General features: G+C 41.9%; 1 protein-coding gene across 3 annotated transcripts in view; it reads left to right on the top strand.

Moving 5' to 3' along the window:
* The first annotated feature begins 3,670 nt into the window (after positions 1-3,670).
* Positions 3,671-25,045, top strand: part of pak4 (p21 protein (Cdc42/Rac)-activated kinase 4) — a 33,736-nt gene continuing 12,361 nt past the window's right edge. Inside the window, exons 1-7 of one of the 3 annotated variants that reach the window (XM_083985289.1) lie at positions 3,671-3,812; positions 19,362-19,598; positions 20,092-20,303; positions 20,862-21,069; positions 21,920-22,147; positions 22,904-23,362; positions 24,834-24,967. In XM_083985289.1, coding sequence (XP_083841415.1) covers positions 19,398-19,598; positions 20,092-20,303; positions 20,862-21,069; positions 21,920-22,147; positions 22,904-23,362; positions 24,834-24,967 — 1,442 coding nt within the window. In that variant the 5' untranslated portion in view covers positions 3,671-3,812; positions 19,362-19,397. Of the gene's footprint in view, positions 3,813-11,049; positions 11,315-19,361; positions 19,599-20,091; positions 20,304-20,861; positions 21,070-21,913; positions 22,148-22,903; positions 23,363-24,833; positions 24,968-25,045 lie in introns of those variants that run through there. The other 2 variants (XM_083985287.1, XM_083985288.1) reach the window with 2 other exon arrangements.

The following is a 25,045-nucleotide window of genomic DNA, read 5'->3' as shown; positions in this document are numbered from 1 at the left end:
AGCACCTGTGTTGACTGACCAGTGTGTCCATCTGGAAGCCACTGGGATGTGTCTTTGCTGAGCAGTAAGTGCATTTAATCACTAGAGGGCAGTGATGTGCAGAGGAAAATCTTCAGGGAGACTAGTTTTCCACTACAAAGAATGGTGAGGAATTGAAACACAAGGTCACCTTTCATGAGAGATGAGCAGGGGACAGTGGCAACAATCTTACGCCACCAATCAGAAAAATGCCAGAGTGATCTCTGAAAAAGAAAATGTAGGTGTGAAACTTCATGAATTTTTCTTAAACTGCCCTGGCCCTGACCATTTTTTATGAATCAATCCCATGTATATCATTTAGGTTTATATTCTTTACCACAGGCCCACGTTCAAGTCCAGTCTGTGGTTCTTTATTCTCTGGTCTTCTATGTCCTTTCCTATTTGTCTCACTGTCCAGGTCAGTGTCTGATTTTACAACATAGCACAGCAGATGCAACAATTATTGTTATTTTTAACACAAGAAAATAATAACTGACTTGCTTTTTAGATAATAATGCACAAATCAGCTGCAAGGTTGTGATATTACAATCCAAGTGATGTTGTTATGACACAGTATCTGACTGAGTCATGGTCAGGAATGCAGGCAAAAGGAGCCACATCTGCCCTTGTGCACTATCCACCATAATTACCTCCATGCACAATAAGATTAAAACCAAAAGCCTCCTAGTCCTATGTCTATGTCTTTTTTATACCGTCTTGTTTCTTTTCTACTTAGTGTGTTTTATGTTGAAATAAACTGCACTAATAAACTTTTCTTGCCAAGTAGGCTATAGCATAACTCTCTGTTTACAAACACTTAGGCTACTTGCAAAAATCCGCCATTGTGGCATAATGTTAAAGCAGAAGTAAGCGATCCGGTCGTTTTGGCTAACTTCTTGTCAGCCGATGGAGTTAGCAGTCCCCGCCCTCGTCCCTACGTCACCACATGCACACACATCCCTTGACTGCACACACAGAGAGGACCGCCCCTTTATGCCGTTCTCTCTCCTCATTAGATAAAGGTTGTAGGATACAAGGAAAGTTTTCTCCTCGGCTTACAGCAGAGCAGAGTGACTGACAGACCCGTTTCAGACCAAACATTCTATATAAGTGATTGCCGTCGGAAGATATAACTATTTAAGACTTATATTAACACAAACAATCCGCTTACTTCTGCTTTACAGTTTTTTACGATTGAATAAACACAATTTTGATTGTTTTGTTTTGTTTAGCAAAACCCAACACACGAATAGCACAACCACATACCCAATTAGCAAAACACCTTAACTCCTTTGCAAAATGAACCACTCTTGTAAAAACTATACACTAACTTATCAAAACCATATTTTTTTACCATATGAAACACACACGTTGCATATGACTTAACTCTGTTTGCACCAGTTACACTCTGCTGTTGAAAACCTTAAACACTTTCGGCTAATTCTGCTTCTAAGTGCATAGAGTAGTATGGGTGAAGCACACAGTGAATTTGCAAAACATCGCTCGGATTTGCACAACTGTAAACACAATGTCTGCTCACACTTTTTGCAAAACAATACACACAGTGAACACTTGTATGCATTACTGTAGACACCACACAGGACACAAGACTAATGCTGTTGACATCCTCCCTCCCTCAGCGTCAATCCATGGTTCACAACATGGTCCACAAGAGTTGCGCGGATTTCATTGCTTAAAGTTGGACCTCTTCTCCTTTGAGCTTCACCTACTCCTGCTTGAGGTCTTCCTCTTCCTCTTCCTCTTCCTCTTCCTCGGCCACGGCCTCTGGCACGGCCTCTGCCTCCTTCTTCTCCTCCTTCTCCGATTCCCCCTCTCATCCTCACTCTTCCTCTTCCTCTTCCTTCCATTTTGGTTAAGCTTGGTGAACTCACCTGCTGCATTTTTATAGTGCTTAAACCTGATTGGTGTGTCTACAATTAAGCAGTCTTGTGTTTGCACACCTGATGGCAGTGTTCAATCAACTGGCTCATAGGTGTGGTAATTTGACAGTCAGTGCTTTAGAATTGCAAGGAAGTGACATCTTGATATACTTCTGTGTCTAATGCATAGACGTGTGTGTTAGTGTTTCAAATCACGGTGTGTATTGTTTTGCACAAAGTGTGAACGGACTCATTGTGCTTACAGTGGTGCAAATCTGGGGCCAAGTTTTGCTCCTTGAGTGTAAGGTTTTGATAATTGGGCAAAACTTTAGATTTTAGTGTTTATTCAATCGTAAAAAACTGTAAGTAATAGGCTACATTAAATAAATTACATAATGTTCCGTTTGAAAATGTTTTAAAGAGGTGGGGATTCAACTTCAGTCATTTTTGAGGCTGCAATTATGACCTTAACTCATCTAGTGTAGCTAACTGGACAACTGAAGTGTGTAGCCTTTGTAAACATGTAGTCCAACTGAGACTGGACTACTCCAAATCCAAGTGAAATGCCCAGACAATGCAATTGGAAACTCATTTTCTCCTGCATGTAGACCCTAATCTGACTGAAACTGGACTGAATGCATGTGCGCATGCTTCACAACACAAAGTGTAGCATAGAAGCAGACAGGTTTCCTGTGCTGAAATTAAGCCTTTTCACGCCTTGCATGAAATGATAAGTGAACTGTAAACGGAGTCTGACTTGAAAGATAAACTAGGCTATGAAGATTTGACCATGAGCTCATGACATATCTTTATTCAGGCAGTCTAATGGTTGACCTTTTACAGGGTGATAGGATGATGGATCACTGCAACCTCATGAGTTCAGACAGCTCAGTCTGAGCTGCTCAGACTACTTTTTATTCATCCAGATTCTTGCACCAAACCTGATAGGACGATCGGGCATGGACCAGGAAAGGACCCATTAAACGGTGGGCCACATCTAGTTGAAGGGGCAGACCCGGTAAATAATATAGGCTATAGCCTATATATATATATATATATATATATATATATATATATATATATATATATATATATATATATATATATATATATATATATATATATATATATTTTTTTTTAAATCATAATAGCATGTTGTTCTCACAATGCTATTGTAAGGCTACCTGCCAGCAGGGCCGTTGCTAGGAATTCTGGGCCCCCTTAAAGAATACTAAAGTGGGCCCCCTGACTTTTCCACTTTTCTTTCTTAGACTAGGCTATGTATGTATTATCATTTTTTTAATTAGCCTACTTTGTTTTGATGCGAATGCAGCATTACTATGAGTATTAGTCAGGGTCTTATGCAGAATAAACCAGTCATACAAAGATTAGACTACCGGTACTGGGGTTTTTTGTGGGCCCTACTGGGTGCTGGGCCCCTAGAATTATCTTCACCTTTCTCCCCTATACAACGGCCCTGCCTGCCAGCATAGTAGCCTAACTTGCATGCAGATGCATGGCAAATATCGCATGGCAAATCAAACACATTGATAAAGTATTAGAGTGAATGGCAGGCTATCAGATTAACCTGTCATGATTGAATATTGAATAGGCTTATTCATGTGATTGTGTAGGCTATTTGAAAAAGTCCATTATCTTTACTGTTCATCCCTGAGGGTTACAGAGGGTCTCCACGGCGGCCCGTCAGACACGGTTGCCATGGTGCTTGGCTGCAGTTTCCCGGATGTAGTATTTTCCCCACTTCAACATGGCGTCAGGGAAGTGAGACTTCGGCTAATGTCACTCACAGTTTGCCCAAAGTTGTTCTGCTTCTGCTCTTTTCTACAGGAGGGGGAAAGTTTTTTATTTCCACGTCGCGGCGGCAGCAGCAAACGTTTTCCTGCTAGTTTCGCGGTGAGTAAGCACGTTGGCTCTAATCGTGACAGTTCATGCGTTTTGTGCAGCGGCTGGTGGCGCGTCGCTGCTCCCCGTGTAGCTGCTAGGTGGCTAACGTTAGCCGCTAACTGTGAGGTCTGTCCAGGCAGACTGGTGGTGAGGAGACCCCAGACCGCTTCTGTCTGGTCTGTCTCTCTGTGTGTGTGCGCGTTGCGTGGAGAAAACCTTACAGTGAGATGCCAATCGTGTTGTTTAAAAAAGAAAAGGAAAAAGTATGGTCTAAATGTAAGTTGGTGGCAGTTCACTTGTCAAAGTTGTTGAACAACAATTAAGTCTCAACACCTAACGAGCTAATTTTACGTCAGGTGCTGTTGCTCTGCTAAGACCCCCTTTAAGCTCGCCGGACGGCTTAATGGAAAATTCAGGAGACAACCTGCTTCTGGAGATGTTGATTTTTTCTCAAGCTATCGTGAAACAACCCCGACCAGCTTGACCTCATTGCCTTTCTTTGAGTGTTACTGCAATATGTACCATGTTTAAATACCAACATGTTGAACTTTCATTTTCATCTTTGACTCAGAAACGGGCTTAATCCTTGTTCTGTCAGGGCAGACTGATGGAGGAAAGAGGACATTGTCTGTCTAGAAGTTTATTAAGTTTCTCTCTCCACTCATTGACCCCATTTTTTGTTTTGTTTTGTGAAACTCTTTATTTCTCTCCCATGTTTCCATTCATGTGTTGAAGATTTCATATGTGGAAGAGAGATTTCGTGTGCACTTACACAGTCAGCAAGGTTGTGCAGATTAGTGCTGGGCACACCGCACATTCCTGGGATGCCAGAGCTGTATGGAGGGATCAATCTTCTCCCTCACATACACACCATCAGTGCAGTGAGCACTCTTATCAAATACACCCCTACAAATACTATACATCATGCTGTGCAACATACTCAGATAGTGTAACTTGGTAAGGAAGCATACATATCAGGAAGGGCAATGACTAGAGCAAAAGTTGCAGTGGCAAATCAGCATGCCCTGTATCAGCTTCAAAAAGTTGTATTGTTGTTAGGTAATATTAAGGCTCCATTACCAGTCTGGGCAAATTAGCAACAAAGTGACAGAGAGCCTGGGGCAGACTTTTGGATGATATTGGTAGCACCACTTAAGTTTTAGACTGTTTTAATGTAAATCTCTTAAGCGTCCTATACTACTGACATATGGAGCATCATCATCTTGCTGTATCTTGGTAATATAGTTTGTCGAAAATTCTGATTGTCTGCTGTGTTGTGCAGAAAGAGGATTTAAAAGAGGTAAAACTAAATGAATCAAGCAGGAGGGTGGGTTAACAATCCCCTCCTATAATAAGTATATTCAAACCAGATGTTTGATAAGCCTAATCCACATCTGTCACAGTCATACAAGCATTACATATTTGGCTGCCCACTGTCAAAATCAGACTGCTGGGAGAAGTGAGTGTTAGGCTTCATGCTGCTGTGTGTTTTTTTTTTTTTTTTTGTATTACTTTATTGCTCAGGGTGTTTTGATGTTTTGCCTTCAATAGCAATCTTCTTTTTCCCTCATCTAGACAGAAGGCTTCAGTTACCTCTGTTGACCTCCCTGCCATCTAGTAACAGTAGCAACAGTCAAGGTTTCTCTGGTACCGTGGATGCTACAGAATGGACCTTAAAGAAAGAGTTTTTTCTTCTTTTCATAAGGACATCCTCAGACATGTACTTGAGTCAAAATTGGACAGGATGCTTCAGGTGCTAAAAGTTTGGGTGCAACAGGACACCCAGCATTTTAACACAACTAAAGTTAGGCCTCCCCTTGGTGATACGTAGTTGGGACGCGTTCCACACAGGCGCATGGAGATTGTTGTGTATTCTGCTTATGTGCATTGTGAAGCACATCATAAAGAAGAATAGCAACTCACATGGATCTTTTTGCAGATATGATAGTAGTGGCAGACCCTTAACAAAGCCTCTCTGCAAACTCAGTGTGTCTGTATGAGTGATGTTTGTATGATGCTCGAGTAGTGTGTTGGCCTCATGGACATATCAAACTGATAGATAAACAGATCTCACATCGACAGAAAGTGTAACAGTCCCTCCATCAGTCAGCCATCAGTTTCAGTGGCTGAATGATTAATGAATCAGGTTTGCTAAAGTGTTTATTTTTATGTTGGTTTCATGCCATGAAATTAAATTTAAATTTATTTTGTTAAAAAGGTGAAACTGAACGTGCCTATAAATGTTAACTGGAATACCCATAATAAAATGATAAATATTAGCCTATATATTTTAATCCACCTAGTGTACTAAAATAATGATGAAGATTAACGAAATAAATGAATACTGACTAAAATCATAGTAAAAATAATTACCTCTTCTTTAAATGCAATGTCTTACCACAAGAATGAGTGTCATGAATGAAAGAAAATAAGTTGTAAGTGTAACTCAAGTTTATCTACATTATCTTCAGTTTTGTTGTGTTGTCTTTGTGTCCTTGTTGGTTGAGTTTATGCAGGCGTGGATGAGCAAGCATGGAAACATGAAAAGTCTCATCTTTCTCCTGGTATCAGATTTCACTGAAAAAGAGGCATTGGCTTAAAAATGCAAGGAGTGTGAGTGTGTTTGAGAGAGAGAGAGAAAGCGAGCCCAAAGATATGGGTCAGAGAGGGGGAAAGCAAGCAAAGATGAAAGTGGATACTTTGTTCTTTTCCTGCTGGTACAGTAGGTCTGGGTATTTGTTGAGAGTCCAGAGAGCGAAGGGAGGGGGTCGAACCACTGAGCCTGGTCCGGCTAACGGCTAACAGTCCGAGAACTAGCAGCAAGAAACGTCAATGGGGCAAAGACAGTACAGCAACCCTAACTCAACCTTATATCATGGTAGTGAAGAAGGATACATTTTGGAAAGAGAGGGTGTGTTTTTTTCACGATATTTAAACCATACATATTAAGGCATTGTTGTCTGCAAGAGGCATTAATAGAAATAGGTTACAGCTGCTCATGGACTCAGATGATCCACAACATCGCCTGAAGAGTTTAGGCCCTTGGGATAAAACATTAAAAAAGTGACTACAGTCAGAGGATCAAACTTAGCTGAGTGGAAATTGATCAAATAAGCTCATAGTGGGGAAGACAAAGGACAGAGCAAATAGGGGGGGGGGGGGTGCTGAGGGTCATATCAGACATTATGATGCTTCTCTGTAACAGGGAGAGAGGGCCAGACTCATTGCCTTGGAGGGGGAAAAAATCCTCTCTGGAATGACTGCAGCAGCCAACATCAACACAACCCTCTAGGTGCTCAGGAGCAGAGACAAGAACACCGTATGCATAAAAAAATATTCAGTATCATAACAATAACAGGTCTATTTTTGAGACTTGGTATCTACTACCCAGTTAGAGTCTGGGACCAACATTGTGTTAAGTGTGTAGAGAGTTGAGAAATGTTTTCAAGAAGAATCTCTTCTGCTATCTGTTATCAGGGCCGCATGTGGGCAGAAATTTGTGTGAAATCCCCCCCATCGCCACCATTTTTAAAATTTCCTTTGACATCAGTTGAAAAATACCAATATTTCGATTTATAAACCAAGTTATGTGTATCGATAAAATAGCAGTCATCAGATGAATCTATAATGAAAATAACTGCTATCTGTTATCAAGGCTGCAATAGTTTCCCCTGCTGGCAATTGCTTTAGCCACTAATGGAGTCTTGTATGATAATACAGTGTTTGCTCAGACTAAACGCTGTGTTGTCCTTCCCTGTTTGTTTCTCTTGCCGAGCGCAGGAACAGAGTGAAGAGTTTGTTCTTCTGTTTCCATCATGTACAGTTGTTTTAATTTCAGCTGAAAAATCAAGCTCGGGCCTGCACCTCCCTGGTGAAGTGGAGCTTTCACAAACACACAATACAAAGAGAGTTCTGGATGGTGGCTGCATTTCACCTTAGTTGTATTAGTATGTTAGAGGGGGAGGCTAAACAGCTGTGCTTTTTGCTTGCTTTTTTCCCCCATCATCTTAACACTCAAAGATTCTTGGTGCCACAAGCAGGACTTTGGTTGCAGTCTGTCTGTAAATGCAGGTTTGTATTCTCATGAGTTTGCAACTTAACAAGGAACAACTATCATTTATCTCTTTAAATCAATACAACATTAAGAACATTTTGTTATTTTTAGCAAAAGTTGTAGTTTTCTTTAGTCCAGAGTAGACTGCTCAAAGATGGGATTTCTGACCTGGGATGTTTTGGTGCTTTAATTGCTTATGGGCACCGCAGCTTTTGAAGAGGGAGAAAAGTATCTATCAATCACTTTCCTTGCTCATATTTAACCATTTGATCACAATGTCTTACCTCTTACTGCCTCTCTAGTCTGAGTAACATTCACAAATCTGCTGTATTTGTTTCAGACAGTGAATCTCAGACCTCATGGTGATGTGATGACTGGCCTCTCTAATGACAGGGGAGATCGATGTGCTGTGACTTCTTCACAACAACATCACCTCAGTGTCTCTGTTTTTAGCAGCAGCATGCCGTCATCATGTTGCTGCTACAGCTGGTGGTTGTAGTGCGCTCGAAAATGTCTGAATGCATGGATATGATATCAGCATGGTGCCGAGGCTTCATTGTGGGAAGTGGACAGCTGGAAAAAAAAAGCTTGCTCATTTGTTCAGCAGGTCGAGGCTTTGGCTGAAATCAAATAATTACCTGCAACTCTTTGACTAAGCACTTCACTCTTTGAACACCAGAGGATCCACTAATCTCATCCTGCTGACCACTAATTACCATCCTCTTTGAGTGCAGTTGACTCACTTTTTCTATTCCTGTGCTTTTATCTGACGACACCATGATGAAAAAAATAGCATGGTAGTTTTCAGTTATTCACCCTTGAACTTGTAGGTAGCTCATCCACTTCCTTCACTGAACTTGACCAAAAATATTTCTGTTTATCAGTGTGTAAGGCCAGCAAAGGTCCAAAGGTCGTATACACAGTCTAACTAGTTGGTGTTCCCTGTGTGTGTATGTGTAAGCTGGCTTGTGTGTACTCTAAATACGGCCCTCTCCGCTGTCTTTATCATTGACCTTTCCACATTCCACAACCTGCCTCTGGAAGTCAGCCCTTATTGGCTGCAACACTGACTGCTTTGTTTGAATTCAAGCTCAGGATTGGGAGGTTTCTTAGTTTCTGGCCCTGATAGGTTGAGTGGACCAGTTACCGCTGTATTTTTACATGCAAAGGAATGTCATCGAACCTTTTCCGTGTGAAGCTAACACCTTGCAGGCCTTTGGGGAGTGGGAAACAGTCAATTGAACAAAAGGATGTGTTTGACAGCACTCACTTTGGCTGGCATTGACAAGCAACTCATATTATAAACAGAGCACATATGTTTGGATTCTAGGTTTTATCGTCTAAGTGTGGAAATATCGAGCACAATAAGATTTTAAAGTACAGTTCAGTTGCAGTTCAGTTATCATATCAGTCCCCATATATCAGACTGAAATTACTTTTGTGATGCCTGTGACAACACTTATTTGTTGGTTAATTTGATGTGGGTTGAAGTCATGAAAGTATTTTTTGAAGTCTAGTAACACTCCATGACAAACATAACACCATGACAAAAATTGGAGGACAAATTCAAAAATCCGTTTGTTTTTTTTCAAGCAATCTGCATTTAATTATGAAATTAAAACACCAACGCTGACAGGGTTCCTCTGTCAGTGTTACCTGTATTCACGATGACGTGTTTCATCATTTGCCCTCGGCTCCAGTTCTGAATCTGTTTATATTGGCAAGGAGACATGATATTTCACAACAGTATGCCTCGATCAGACTGCTGAAAACAGCAAACACGTGAGCCATACCGTGAAAGTCTGTTTGCCAAGGTGAGCAATATTGTCATGTGACAGAAGCAAACAATGCATTGTCAATAACGTGGCCTTTAATGTAAATTACTCTTTCAAGAAACAAATAAGAATGTTTCATTATCTGACCCTTTTCTGTGCTTCATATCATTCATAGACAGACAATAGTCTCATGGCATAGGTAGAACAATAAATCATTTCAATTTTAGCTTAAAAGTTTTAAATACATGTAGGCTACATTAGTATGAATTATCAATATGGTGGCCAGCAAGTCATCCTGGCTTTTTAGTAATATTCAGCCTAAAATTGAATATTATTTGATTGTATGTCATTGGTCAGACGTCTGAAAAGAAAAGTAATACAATTGTGATCATTTTTCATCATTTTTTAAAACACTTTATAGACAATTTTAATATGCAAAGGGCACTAATCATCAGATTCATTGATCATGAAAATAGACGTACCCCTAAAATTATCCCCGGAACAAGAATTTCAAAACCCATATAATAATATCACCTGACAGGTAATATTCGACAAAAGGCAACTAATGATGGAGAATACACTTTATAAATGTTAATAATAACACTTGACGTGACTGCGCTTATTTTTTATTTTTTTTTTCAAAGCTTTATTTCAAGTTGTAACAACAACAACAACATTTCAGCCTTTCCAGCCCACATTCGCTACAACAGCAACAATAAATTTACAATTATGACAGCATAACAAAGGTTAAGTGAAATAAATTAAAATAAAAACCAAAAAAATAGAAAACAGTCAAATTAACAATAAAGGAAAACAATGACAGACCTTGTATCCCATGCAAACCACAATTATGGCCATTGTGACAAGATCACTCACCAAACATCTCTGAATGTATGGTCGTTATTGCTTTACATTTCCGGTTTGTAACTAAATTAAGAGACTTAAAATAATAATCAACTTCAAAAACAACTTAAATGAAGGTGAAGAATTTTGAAATTTACATTTATGAATATGGAACTTCCCCAATAAAATATAAAGGTTTACTATAGTACATAGTTTTTTTTCTTTGAAATCAAAATAAGTGATAACGTTCTTCCCCTCAATGTTGATTTTGTGTTTTGTTTTACACAATATATAATTCTCAAGTTCTTTCCAAAATGTACTACTATATGAACAACCATAAAACAGATGGGTTACATTTTGAAGTTCAATCTTACAAAAGGTACATTTGTTATCGATGTCAAGGAATCTTGAAATATACATTTTAGATGGGTATAACGTGACTGCGCTTATACACTCAGCCCCCCCTCGCGCGGTGACGTCATGACACTGGGCCGCGTTTTGCTGAACCCAGAGCGATAGATATATCTATTGCTCTGGCTGAACCCATAGGAATGCGACAGACTTTGTATTTACAGCCGAGTGCTGCTACAACACTTTGTGTTGATGTGAAGTTTGTTTGGTGCTACCGCTGTTTGTGTGTGTGACCGATGCCGTCACGTTTCTTTTATGAAGACGTAACGACGCTTTCGATGGTTTGACCAAGTTTCATTTGTTCGCGGAAACAACTTTGTTGATCAGGGAGTCGGTTTTTCCTCGTCCGGAGCTGCGTTTCCGACATGAGATCAGGTGGATAGTCTGTAGCTGCCGGGGAAAACAGGACGTGGACTAAAGTGAGTAAAGTAAGTTGTATCCACGCATATGTTTTAGTCGTTTGTTCACTAGTGAGGAGTAGATGGTGTAAATGAAAACTTTGTGTCGGTCCTCGCAGCGCTGCTGGGACCGAGCTGAGGAGCTTTTTTTTTTTTTTTAACCACTGCATGGTACCGGCTCGACTCCACTCCACTCGTGTTAAAGTTAATCTGGGCCGCAAAACAAAACACTGTTGTTTAAATCTCACAGCAGAGGGATTAACTGTGAGTCAGAAAACATAATAAGGTTATTGTTTGTCCTGTGCGAAGGGGGTAGCAAGCAACCAAGCGGCGAGAGAGCGACACAGACAGACAGCCCTGTTGGAGGGCTGCGGGCTCACATGAGTGTCTCTCTCCCTCCTCCTCCTCCCTCCTCTCTCCTCTCCCTCACTGGGGCCATTCAGACCTCTCCATGACTGCTCATATTTGTGACTGTCAAGACAGCTGTTGGCCTGGACTATCCGGGTCATCTGTCTCTCTTTGCACAAGTGTCGGTGACACATGGGGAGATGAATGGGAGAACAGCTTTTGGTAGTGATTTGCTGTCGTGCTGTGTCTTTTGTGTTCAAACTGAGTTGTGCTCTCATGTCCAGGAAGTCTGTTTCATGCATGTTTTCTTATAATTGTAGTGAGCCGTCTGATTGTTTTTATTATTTATCAAAAGGACTTCCTCATCCGAGATAAGTGTGGAGAAATGATGGCGTTGCTAGTGCCTGGTCCTTAAACTTGGGCGACACTGGTTTAGGCGCTTTAGTTTTATTTGATACAGTAAATGCAGGGCTGGATTTTCATAGCTGGTACTAGAGCCCTCATCAAAATGGTACATACATAGCTTCAGTAAATTCTCTCTTTTTTTTCATTTGATGAATATTTATTTAACAAAAGATATGTAAATTATTTAGCAAAACCTACATTTTACTTAGTTTTAAGTCATAATAAACGTCAATGTAAGTGATGGAACCCTATGATAAGGGATGAATGGGAGTGAGTAAAATGGTATGTTAATTTCAGTGGGTTTTCTATATAGCCATCACAGAGATGCTGAGTGACCTGTATCGTCTTGATTTCAGGCTGGTCCTTTGTGATCATTATCATTTTAGAATATCCTACAGCCAAAGGTATACAGATCATAATCACTCCTTCAAGATGTAAACATGAACCATATTTAGTAGTCCACTTCCTCAGTCATGAGATAAGTCTTATGCCATCCTACTCTGTTGTTTAACATAAATGAGTGATAACTATTGATGCTGCTGTTACATGGACTCCTGTGTTGATGAGCCGCGTGGGACATGAGTGAACTCTACTGTAGCGTGTGAGATCTTATAACATCAACATCAGCTGATTATCAGTGGGTCGATGAAGGTTCATGTCATGGGAACTTAAGTAAGTGTGTAACAGCTAGTTTTGCGTCTTAATCGCCTCATTGAGTGTAATAGTAGACAGATGTGAGCAGACCCACTCTGTGTAATACAGAAGCTGAGGGTGCCACACACACAGTGTTATGACCGGGCTGATGCTGGTTAGAGCGGTCGGTAGCTCCAAGGTCACACGGTGAACACTATGTTTGCGCAGCACTTCACGTCTGGGAGCTACTAAAGTACAGAAGTGTGGTCCTCTGTGTGTGTTTCCAAGTGCAAGAGAACGGGCTATTAATTATTGCCCCGACTCAGCGCCATCCAGCTCATGTAAACGCATCATAGCATCAATGTTAACCTAAATACCAAATACCACTGTCTGCCTTTTGGTACCGTATATCAGTCTTAAAATCAGTGAGCTGCTTGTGTATTTGTTTTTTTTTAGCTTTGGTGAACTCCACCTCAAGAGACCATTTAAGTACTCTACGTTTAACATAGCATGGGAAATTGCCGTCTGACAAACGCTAGTAATATTTTTTGCCTTGGCAGGCAGCTTTGTCTACTTCACCAGTTGTTTTGGCAGGTTATCGACTATATACTATTTAGAGGTTATTTATTGCCCCAATTATGAATGTGGTTGTTTGTGGTTGTAAATTTTGGGATTTAACACTGATTCTTTTCTGTATATAAACAAGAGGGTTTCTATGCATTAATAAGAATACATATTCCCAAGGTCTAGATTTGCTTTTGACAGAGGACCTAAACAACACTTCAGAGAGGCCTTCAACTTGTGATGAGTGAATAAAAGTGTTCACAATACTGAGGTTAAGAGTCAGTTTTCAGTTCATGTCATGGTTTGTGGCATCAATACAGATATTTTGCAAATGAGTGGTGTGTGCTACACTTGCTGGGCTTGACATTTAGTATTTGCTCATAATACTATAATACATAATACTATATTGTTGCAAGCTGGTACAGTCAGGTAAAATCCTTCAAGCTATCTCTTAAATGACTCATAAAGATTTATTTTGGACTTTTTGAAGTTGAAGGTTACATCAGCCCTCCCAATCCACACAAGTAAGATAGCTATGCAAAAAATGTCTCCGTGAAGCCACAGACAAAATCATTAGTGGAGGGAAAGTGAGTGCTGCAATCCCTCACTGCCGTGGCTGATGCCCTTCAAATGTCTTCAAAGTGATGCTGTCTTTCAGTTTTCCTCAACTTTAGCCAGTATGATCGAAGAAGTTTAGAACTGGGATCTGTAATCAAAACACATTTTACCCCATAAATATGGGTCTAGGAGTCACCATGCATATCCTTCTCATACCCGACTGTGTCATTGCAGCTGAAAAGCGCTGTGACCGATGGTGTCTCTCTCTGAGAGCAGACCACCCATGTACAGCACTTGAATCGGGCCAGAGGACAGCAGCTTCATCCAGAGCTCATCAGCCTGGCTCTGGTCCACTGGCCAGACAGCCTTTCTCACTGTTCATCCAGGCATATGTGAGCTGCAGCAGAGCAATGCAAGGAGAGAGAGAGGGAGAGTGTGTGTGTGTGTGTGTGTGTGTGTGTGTGTGTGTGTGTGTGTGTGTGTGTGTGTGTGTGTGTGTGTGTGTGTGTGTGTGTGTGTGTGTGTGTGTGTGTGTGTGTGTGTGTGTGTGTGTGTGTGTGTGTGTGTGTGTGTGTGTGTGTGTGTGTGTGTGTGTGTGTGTGTGTGTGTGTGTGTGTGTGTGTGTGTGTGTGTGTGTGTGTGTGTGTGTGAAAGAGAGGTTGAGTTTAGGTGGAAAAAAAGGGAGGAGGAGGAAGAACAGAGAGAGGGAGCGAGAGCTTGAGGGGAATGGTGGGGGCAGAGGGAGATAAACGAATAAATTGATGATGAGAAAATGATGTGTCACGTGAGGGGAAAACACAGGGAAGCTTTAACTCCAGTCATTGTTGTTTTCAGGGAGGGGTCTGCTTGTTTTACTCTGCTGAGGGGCCCGTTTTCAGATTCTGGTTTACTCTGTGTGAGAGAGCATGAACACTGTAGAAGTGGGTGGCAGGGTGCAGCAGCAAATCTCATCTGCTTTTTTAGCCACACGTTGACAACTTTCTTATGATTTCGCTGTCTGGCCACATCCTATTTGCAGAATGTATTTCATACAGATCATTTTATTTTAATGATTTTATCTTTGAGCACATTCACAGTCACTCATCTCACAGTGATATTCAGTCATTACAACCAGGGCAAAAAGCATGACAGACACTAATGATCTTTCTTTGACTTAATCCTGCTCATGTTGGTTGACTCGATTAACACTTTTTTCCCTATGTGTGCATTCATTAACTGTCTGTTGGTCACTCCAAGTAAGGCAGAAGATATGGATCATGTGTGTTCACAGTGAGCCTTAGCAAGCTAAGGTAATGCCATCTAGTATCTTTGTAGTCACTTTGAACACAATGTTTCTAGTGCATGACTCAAAACGAGATGCTGAAAAGCACTAGAATATTTGTTCATTGATGATAATCAAAGTAATATCTATAAATAATCATGGTATCTATTTTAAAGTACTGAATGAACTAAAATGATCTGTGTATAAAACTGCAAAATTGTTTACTGTTGCCCTTTTTATTCCTTTAAAAAGTACATTGTCCAGTGGACTATTTAACTTGAACTCAAGCTGGTTGTGCCGTCACAACTCCATTTTATTTGTAGGTTATATTTCTGGGAATGTCTGTCTGACCTGGCATGTTAAAGATCTTAACAGGTCTTAAAACTCAGAAACTGGACATGCAGAAACCTATAATCAACCTAAGAGTGATTATAGGTCTCAGGATCTCTGAGCGAATACATGGTTTGTGTGTTTGCTCTCCGAGCTACTGTTAATTCTGGATTATGTTTCCATTTTAATTCTCAGAGTCAGCATTTCACAGAAGCATCAAATAAAACAAATAACCTCACGTTCACGCTGAGTAGACGCCTGTTGCTCGTACTCTCTCGCTCAGCATTTACTGTTTAATGGTGATGGCGAAATAGAGGACAGGATCAGCAGCTGAACACCAGGGCTGTTGAGGTTGGGGGTGGCACTGTGCACCTGCTGCAGCTGCTCGTCACTCTCCTTGTCTGTATCTGGAGTTAACCTGCTGCCGCAACACCTGTTTGAGTCTCTGAATGTCATTTGGGAAAGTAAATATTATTGTTGTTGTTCTGCTTCTTCTTATTGCCTACATTTGCCCCCAAACATTGTTTATCGATACTACAAATGATGAATCATATGCTTGCCACCCTGTGAATGAGGTTCTCTCCCCAATCATATAAGGTCTTTGTTTGTCTACCGTCACTTGGCCTTAGTTATATTTAAGCCACATTGTCTCTTGGTTTTGACAGTGACAGTAAAATCTTGTTTTTCTCTCACATTCCTTTAACTTAACTAGATTAAGCAAAAAGCTTGGGATTTGAAAGCCACAATACTCCATGATTCACAGCCAGACCACTGTCTGTGAGCATGAGACACTCAGTGTCACTCTCAGTCCCCACATGACAGTTTTTCGAACTGATTTATGGACTGTTGAAGCACTTTATGCATTCAATAAGATATTATGACTTAACCCATTCAAATAAAACCACAACTGTTCCCATTTAGCCAACAGTAATTATGAGCTGCATGTGTGTGTTGGTTGATGTAAGATGGTAATCTGTGGCCAACTCCTTCAGTCATGATTATTTTCATCCTTCCTTACGGCTGTAGTTGCTATCTGTGTCCCAAAGCTCAGATGCATCGATTGGCTCATTTGGCTGCATTGCTGTGTTGGTTGAACACTAATGATAGGCCTCAAGTGATTTATGTGCTTCTTCCCTGTTGTCACCACACTCATTATTGCTGGAGTGAGGCATCTGTCACTGGTGTTGTAACCTCGCTGTTATGAGAAAGTTTTGCTAATGGCAAAAAACCATGGACTGCAAGCTGGATGGAGTTGAACCCTGTTTTCTCTACACTATGGGATTGTAGTTTGGATGGTTGTACCGTACGTTATAAATTAACTCGGATACCGTGATGAACAAGCATTATTAATGTGATGCACAACAAGATGTAAAAAGTAGCAAACATTAGGTTGAATTATGGTGATGTTTTAAATATTGACTAAAATGTGATGATTTAAAACGGAGCCCAATGAAATTCTGCTAGGAGGTATGGGCTGATTGCTTAGACTATGTTGTGCAAAATTAACCATTACAGAAATTCAATGTACAGATCCCCCCTGGGCCCATTGGGGGAAAAAGATCAATGTATTTTTGGTTGAGAAATCTGTGCACGTAATTTATAGGTTGTGCCTCAGATGTATTGCCTGTATTGACTTATTGACAAAAAAATTGTAAAATTGTAATTTCCAGTGCACCAAATAATGTAGATGTCTGCTCTGAGAAAGACAAACCTACAGAGAGGTCAGATCCATCGACAGTTCAATTCTGTGTCCTCATTAAAACACAATGGCATCGTAACTGCTCTGATTAGTATTTCTGAATAAAAAGAGAAATGGGTTTGTATGTGAAATGTGTGTACCATTTTATGTTTGAAGCAGCGTGTGTTGAAGTTGTGTTGGAGATGTTGAGGTTGTGTTTTTGGCAGTGAAACTTATTTTCTCCATGTGTTCCTGGGCGGGCCTGCTAGACTTGAAACACTCCTGCTGTGAAAGGCTCTTTTAGACTGTGAGCTCGGCCGTATGACTCATGCCCTCTAACTTATGACCCGCCAAAATCGCCCTCTCACTCAGCTCACCCACACACCGTCCCCTGGTCCGTCTCTGGTACACACAGTCCCTGCACCCATGTCATTTCCTTGTGTTTGTGTTGCACTTTCAATCTCTTTATTTTCAAGAGCAAAGTCGAACTCTGTATTTTAAAGGAAAACAAGAGAAAACTGTAGCAGGGTCTGCTCATAACACACTGATAATAAGACGGCTCTGTTTGACTACTGGGAGTGTCTCTTTTGTTACCCACTGACAAAGAACCAAGGTTGAGAGGAGAGAATCAAAGACAGTCCTGTATGAAAAACAACATAATTTGTACAACTTATATTTCTACTTTTTGACTTGTTGTAGGAAACATACAGATGTTACTAAAGACATTAATGATGGCCCCTGTTGTATTCAAGTGTCCCAGAAAGGTGTTTGGTTGGTTGACATTCAGTATTAAATGGAGGGACAAAACAACAAACAACAAATATTTTTGTAACTGTGTTCTTCGGTTGGGACACACAATACAACCACCTTGAATTCAAGTTTTGTTGAACCCATCAAATATCAAACTGTGTCCTCAAAGGAAAATATCATGAGGCAGGCAGGACGTGTATAGAACAAACCTCTGAAAAGTTCCCAGAGGCCTCCTCCTACCTTGACCCTTTCATAAGGTCACATCAGGATCATTTTTAAATAAAGCAAAGTACAAAATAATGTGTCCACTATCAGAAAGTGAACTGGACTGCAGTTTGTCTGTTGTGCACATATTGTATGGACAATATGCTTGATGTAATAGTATTATGTGTCAGACACCTGAACTATAATGGTCACAGTGATGATGATGAAATGTCTCATTGAAGATGTTACTCTGATGTTTTGTCTGGTGTTAAGAACATGTTCTTGAATGGGTTGTAATTCTGCGCCAGAGTGGCTGTGTTATTATGGCCATTAGGAAATGCTGCAGCAGGAGTAGTTTTCCTGCTGTTAATAATGGGAGACAGGCCTGAAGCCCTCCGCCTGTTGTCAAGCCTATTGATCACCTCCAGCAAAAGGTCACGGCTTGTATAATGCCACTCGGCTGCTTAATGCTCACAGGGTGGAAAATAAGTAGGGCTGCCCCCGACCAAAGATTTTGTTGGTCGACCAGTAGTCGTCACTTATGGCGATTAGTCGACTAATCGACCCCCCACCTTGACGGAAAAAAAAAAAAAAAATTAAAAAAAATTAAAAATTAAAAAAAAAAAAAATTTTTTTTTTTTTTTTTTTTTTTGCTGCCCGCGGTTGAGAATTAATTAATTAATGCTCGTGACTCCAGCCGTGTTGGGTCCGAGATTCAACAACAAGCCGGTCGGGTTTCACCGTTATTACCGGCAGAATGCCCGTTTATCACCAATAAACACAGTAGATGAGGAGGGTAAAAAGTTACTGAGCTCAGGCTGTGTGACGGGGGTGCGGGGGTGGGGGTCCGCGGCGTGGAGCGGTGCGGGCATAGACATAATGTCTATGGGTGAGGGTCTCTGACTGCAGCGGGGACTATCATGGATCCGCTCCGTGACACTGAGACTGACCGCCGGTGAGCGCTGTGGGACGGGACCGGGGCTCAGACAGCACCCGCTAATGGTGACAGCGGTGAGAGAGACTGCCGTGCCTTGTAAAAAAAAATAAAAAAAGTGTCACGTCACGACTTCCTGTATCTGGCCCTTCAAAATAAAAGCCCAATAGCCTTTCCTATACAGTTCAGTCATTGATGTTGGCTTAATTTTGACAAGACACGGCTCCAAATTTTTTTTTTTTTTTCCTGCGACCAATCGACCAATGAAATTTTGGTCGGCTAATGCTTTTTTGGTCGACCAGTGCTTGGTCGACTATTTGGGGGCAGCCCTAAAAATAAGCCAGTTGATTTAGCATATTTCTTCAGTCATTCCTCTAACCCTCTTTTCTTTCCTCCTCTTCTCTCCCTGCAGGTCTGATGCTCGGCTGCAGCGCCTTCAGCCACCATCATGTTCACCAAAAAGAAGAAGTCTCGTATCCAGATCTCGGCTCCATCCAACTTTGAGCATCGCGTGCACACAGACTTCGACGAGCAGGAGCAGAAGTTTGTCGGGTTGCCGCGACAATGGCAGTCGCTCATCGAAGACACGGCCAAAAGGCCCAAACCCTTCATCGATGTCACAGTCATCACTACTGTAGAGCCGCGCAAGGTGAGATTTTTGAAAATTAAATCAACAAAGGAATACTTAGCTCAGGAAAAGTATGCAAATGTAAAACCTAGTGGGGGTGGGGGGGCATGGTGATTTCAGTTTCTTTTTTCTTTTTCTTTTTTTTCAAATCACAACTTCAGATTTACAACATCATGGTCACTGCTGTGTGTTGGTCTTCAAAAGCCAAATCTGAGTAAAACAGAAAAGCTGAATCTGTCTCACCATGTCACACTGTCTAAACTTCACCTCCTTTGGAGAATATCACAGAATTTCTACAAAACCACAAAAATTTACTTTTAAGTACGGTATGCGGACAAAAACAAAAGACTACTTGATTTCAAGAACTGAGCATCTCGCAAGCCCATTCACAATGTTGCAAACGATTTGCAAATTCATACAGACTCCTAAAACAGTAACAAAGTGATTTTATATCAGGATCTCCTATACTGTTGCCAACTATTAACAGTTTTCCCCCCCCTAAAAAAATCTTCAGACAATTGTACGTGGCACCAAGATGGGAGCAGATGGCTCTCTGACCTGGCTGCTGGATGAGTTTGACACCATGTCTGTGACTCGCTCCAACTCCCTACGACGAGGCAGCCCTCCCATCCAGCCTCGCAGGGACTCCAGCTCTTCAGGAGGAGGAGGCCAGGAGAATGGAGACCCTCACCACAGACACTACTCACACCCAGACAGACTAGACAGGTACGGATTCAAACTGCTGCTTCATGTGGAGTAAAGGCAGAGGTTTTTCACTAAAATAAAACTAGGGATGCATGCTGTTGAATTTCAGCCTATATCCAATGTGTTGATGTTTTTAAATTCCTTTGGCAGATAAATACAGATGTATGCAGTATGCACATTGTTTTCTTTCTGTATGCAATGTCTAGCTGGGATGGGGATGCAGACTGTCTTCTGTATTTATTTTATTAAGGCAGAGATGGTACCGTCTGCTCCCATTATACCCTGCTGTGGCGATGTGGGGACAGACAGAACTACTGCATAACAGGAGACACTAAAAAGAAAATCTTCAGATTCAATCTTTTAGAACTAAAATATTAGGAAACTATAGCCTCAGGTTGAATTTGCCCAGAAGCGAGACGCATCAGCATAAATTAAATACCTGCCGATAACATTGTGCATCCCTAATTAAAACTTGATTTAAAATTTGTGTAGTATGTTTGTTGTGAATCATAGTTTTCTTTCTCAATACAAATCCATGCTGTAAAACCACAAACCTTTCACTAATAATTTGGTTATTAGAGACCGACCCAGACCAGATCATCACAGCGGAGGTGACCCCCGCCAGGGTCAGCGTGCAATCCGTCCTCATCAGAGGGATGATGGAGTCCAGGGTCGGCCCCAGCAGCAGCCGCGCGGCCAAGAGCCCAGCAGGGGCCACAGGGACAGACCTGGCTCTGGCCCTCCCCCTCCCCCTCACAGAGATAGAGAGCCTCGTGACCGGGACCAGGTATGGGCTAAAGATGAATGTGGGTCAATGGTTCACCCTCTTAGGCCAAGTTCTACTCACTCTGTGCTCACAATGAAACATTACCACCCCCATGTATTGTAGGTATACAGCCAAGGCAGGCCAGGCCTTTGAATCCTTAATCAATGGTGGAAACTTTTGAAGAGAGGTAGATCGACCTGGTGCGAAACTCGATGTTTCCACGCCATTACATAGTGACAGGCATGCCTGTCAAAGTAGTTGGCGACATATCGGTGGAGCTTTTCACAATTTTTTATTCCTGTTGTCTGCCCCAAGTGGAGACCGCCAGTATTGTGCGTTTTGGCTGTGTATGCACAGACACGACGGACACAGCATGTTGTGTACGCGTATGTTCGATCAAGCAGCAAGTATATCACGGCCCAAAGAGGGGAAGCTCATTTTATGATGTAACCCTACATCATAAAATCTGTCCATTTAGAGAGAAGAAAATCGCGTCACTAGAATTAATTAAACATGTTCTTTCTAACGTATTTTTAGTAGCATTAACAAGCATTAATCAGTTAAGACACACAAAGCAGTGATGGACCAGACAAATAGTTACACTACCTCAAATATTTTGTAATTTTCCCAATAACAAGATTGGTGTATCAATTGAATCACTCAGAAGAGCAGTGGCTTGATAGAAAGTGTTGATTCTGTAGTTTCAGGGGGGGGAAATGGGCCTAAGGGGGTTATATATCATTTGACATGACTGCATCAAATCCAACTTGAGCTGTTGTTCTCGCCGTGTTACATAGTTACCCGCATTATTATTTACGGATCCATTTTTCTCTCTCCCCATACTCCCGACCCTGCCTCTTGTCAGGAGCAGGTGGTGCGCAGAGACCAACCTGGCGATCACAGGCCAAAGTCGAGCTACGTGACGAGGGATGGTAGCCCTCAGTCTCCCAGGGACAAGAGACCCCTCTCTGGGCCCAACATCCACACCCCAAACCTTCCATTAACAGAGGGGGTGATGAAGACGGCCCAACAGACCACACGGCCCTTTAACACGTACCCAAGGACGGACAGCGAGGGTGGGCGCAGCCCCACAGGACAGGTAGGAACAGCAGCATGAATAGATGCAATGTGTGTGTTTCCAAAGCAGCCGTGAGGAGGGCCGTTGACTGAGAGAAAAGCAGACAAATGGCTGATGGATGATAGCCCTTATCACCTCTCTCTGTCTCTTTTGTCTCTTCACATTTACCCACTTCTGTCATGGTTATCTCCTCTGAAAGCTGTCAGTGATGCCTGTGTGATAATGTCAAGACGAATGCAGTTCAAATTCAGGTTATGAAAATATTACCAGAACTACTTTGGAAAAGAATTACATTTTAAAAAAGAAAACTGAGACAGTGTTTCCATTTTAGCTGTTTGTGTTTTTGATAAACAGGTAATTCTAAGATCTAAGATTTATCCCATACATATATACTATTGTAATTACTTGTTTTATATCTCTGTTTATCCGTTCATTGGAGTCAATTAAGCCAAAAAAAAATTGCTTATGAGACAAAAACTGATCTTTATCTCTATCCTATCATTTGCTGTGTGGTGTAGTGAACCTCCCACACTGTTAAATATGTTGGCATGTGACTGGCTGCCAATACAAAACAACACAGCAGCTGTGTGGCCCTTTAACAGAGTGAGACTGATATAATGTGCACCATCTGCAGTGCATGGCAATGGTCAGTATCGGCTTTGAATTGGTCAAATTATTAAGAATGAACGTCGCGTTGCAGCTCCAACCTTCGAAAAACAGCCCTCTCCTCTTTCTTACACTTGTTTGACGTAACATTGTGCTGTCTCCTTCTTCAAGCCGGTTCGACACCATGAATCTTCCCCTCAAAATGGTCCCTCCGGTGGCTCTTCGCGAGGTTCCTCCGGCTCCAAGCCCCCTGTCAGCCACCCACACCCTCATCACTCTTCCCACCCCAGCCTTACCCCTGAGGCCACCCAGCACCCGCACACTCCTCACCCCAACGTTCCAGCTCCGCGGCCCCCGGTGCCCTCTGGGCCACCGGCGTCAAGCGCTCCATCCCAGGGCCGCTCACCGCAGAGGGAGCCCCAGAGGGTTTCCCATGAGCAGTTCAGAGCAGCGCTACAGATGGTGGTGGATCCCGGCGATCCGCGGACCTACCTGGATCACTACATTAAGATAGGGGAGGGGTCCACGGGGATTGTGTGTATAGCCACAGTGAAGACCACAGGGAAACTGGTTGCTGTGAAGAAGATGGACCTGAGGAAACAACAGCGCAGAGAACTCCTTTTTAATGAGGTAAGAGTTAATAACAATAGGGTTACACTATTTGTTTGAGAAACTGTCCAGACAGTTAGGTGTCATTCAGTGCCGTTTAAATCTTAAAGTCACACTGTTCGTTTTCATTGACTTTTTAGTGTAATTTATATGTTTATTACCAGAATGCATGATTAAATTAAATTGAACAGTTTGTACTTTTGGTTCTCCTGTTTACTCTCCTATCACCTATCTCCTGTGTATAATGAATATGAAATTGTAGCAAGTCCAAAAAAAACAAGTATAATCCTTGCTTCCCAGGCACAAGCAATTTTTTCAAACATAGATTTCCAATAAAAGGGCTAGAGCTGCAAAACAGAATATGAAAGCTCATCTCGCATCAGCTCATGCAGCCCTTAAGACATAAAATCATTGAATAAGATCAGTTACATGTCAGAAAAAGTCATGACCGCTGTCACTGACCGCTTTTAAAGCAGAACTATGCAGGATTTCGGCTGTAATTATTGTGGCTCAGAGTCACTGTGATGGTAGAGTGACCTATTATGAGGTGAATGGGGTCTAGGCCAATGCGCTCACCCCCCCCACTGGCTGAAAACCGCACTTGCAAGATCAGTCCTCCGTCTCGGTGTAAATCTCATCAATGGATAGAACTATCGCGAGAAACTGCCTTACGGCAGTACGAGATAAGAACGCAGATGACGTCATGCATGTCATGAATCGTGATTGGTTTGAGTTCGGAAAGTCGGAGGAAACCATGGAAACATGTTTGTACTGATGAAGTTCGGCTTGTGGCTAACACGGAGCTAATGCTAACAGACACACACACACCATGGATCTTTTATAAGATAATGTAATACATCATGACACACACACACACGCCTTCGCGTTTTGGAACCTTTATTCATGTGTGTGTGTATGTCTGTGTCTTTGTGTCTTTGTCTGTGTGTGGCCGTATTAGCGTTAGCTCCGTGTTAGCATTAGCTCCCTGTTAGCGTTAGCTCCGTGTTAGCATTAGCTCCGTGCTTAGCAAACACCGCTCTCTACCTTCAGCAGTAAACACAAGCACGTGTAGGGAGGGGGTGGAGGAGGTGGTGGCGGCGAGTTTTTTTTTTACGACAGTGACATGTGCCTCCCAGAACTGTGGGGGAGCCCCGGAGAGGGAAAAAAAGAGAAACCAACGAAGGAGCGAGCTATTTCCGGCCAAGTTGCATAGTTCTGCTTTAATTTGTACACAGTACACAGTACCACTTCATAATCACATTAGTTGCTAATGACGTAGTTATAGACATTTGAACTGACGTATGAGTAACCTGCAGGGCTTCAGCGCGCTTGCTCGACATTAACGGTGGCAGATCACTGCTGCTGCGACCTTATAGATACACAATCATCTGTCCACCTGCAAGGTCGACCTGCCAGTCTTTTGAGTCTAATGACTAATGCAATTACGCTCTGTCTGTGTGTGTGTGTCCATCTGTCTCCATGGTAACTTCAGGTGGTGATCATGCGGGACTATCACCATGAGAACGTGGTGGAGATGTACAACAGTTACCTGGTGGGAGACGAGCTCTGGGTCGTCATGGAGTTCTTGGAGGGAGGAGCTCTCACTGACATCGTCACACACACCAGGTTAAGAGAGAATGTTTTTGAGTGTCAAGCCAAGCAAGTTCGATTCATTCACATAGCAGCTAGAAACTGTAAAGAGCT

The sequence above is a fragment of the Trachurus trachurus genome (assembly GCF_905171665.1).
Source record: "Trachurus trachurus genome assembly, chromosome: 13".
Taxonomy (NCBI): domain Eukaryota; kingdom Metazoa; phylum Chordata; class Actinopteri; order Carangiformes; family Carangidae; genus Trachurus; species Trachurus trachurus.
The sequence above is the reverse complement of the archived record's forward strand: the minus strand, read 5'-3'. Positions and strand labels throughout refer to the sequence as shown.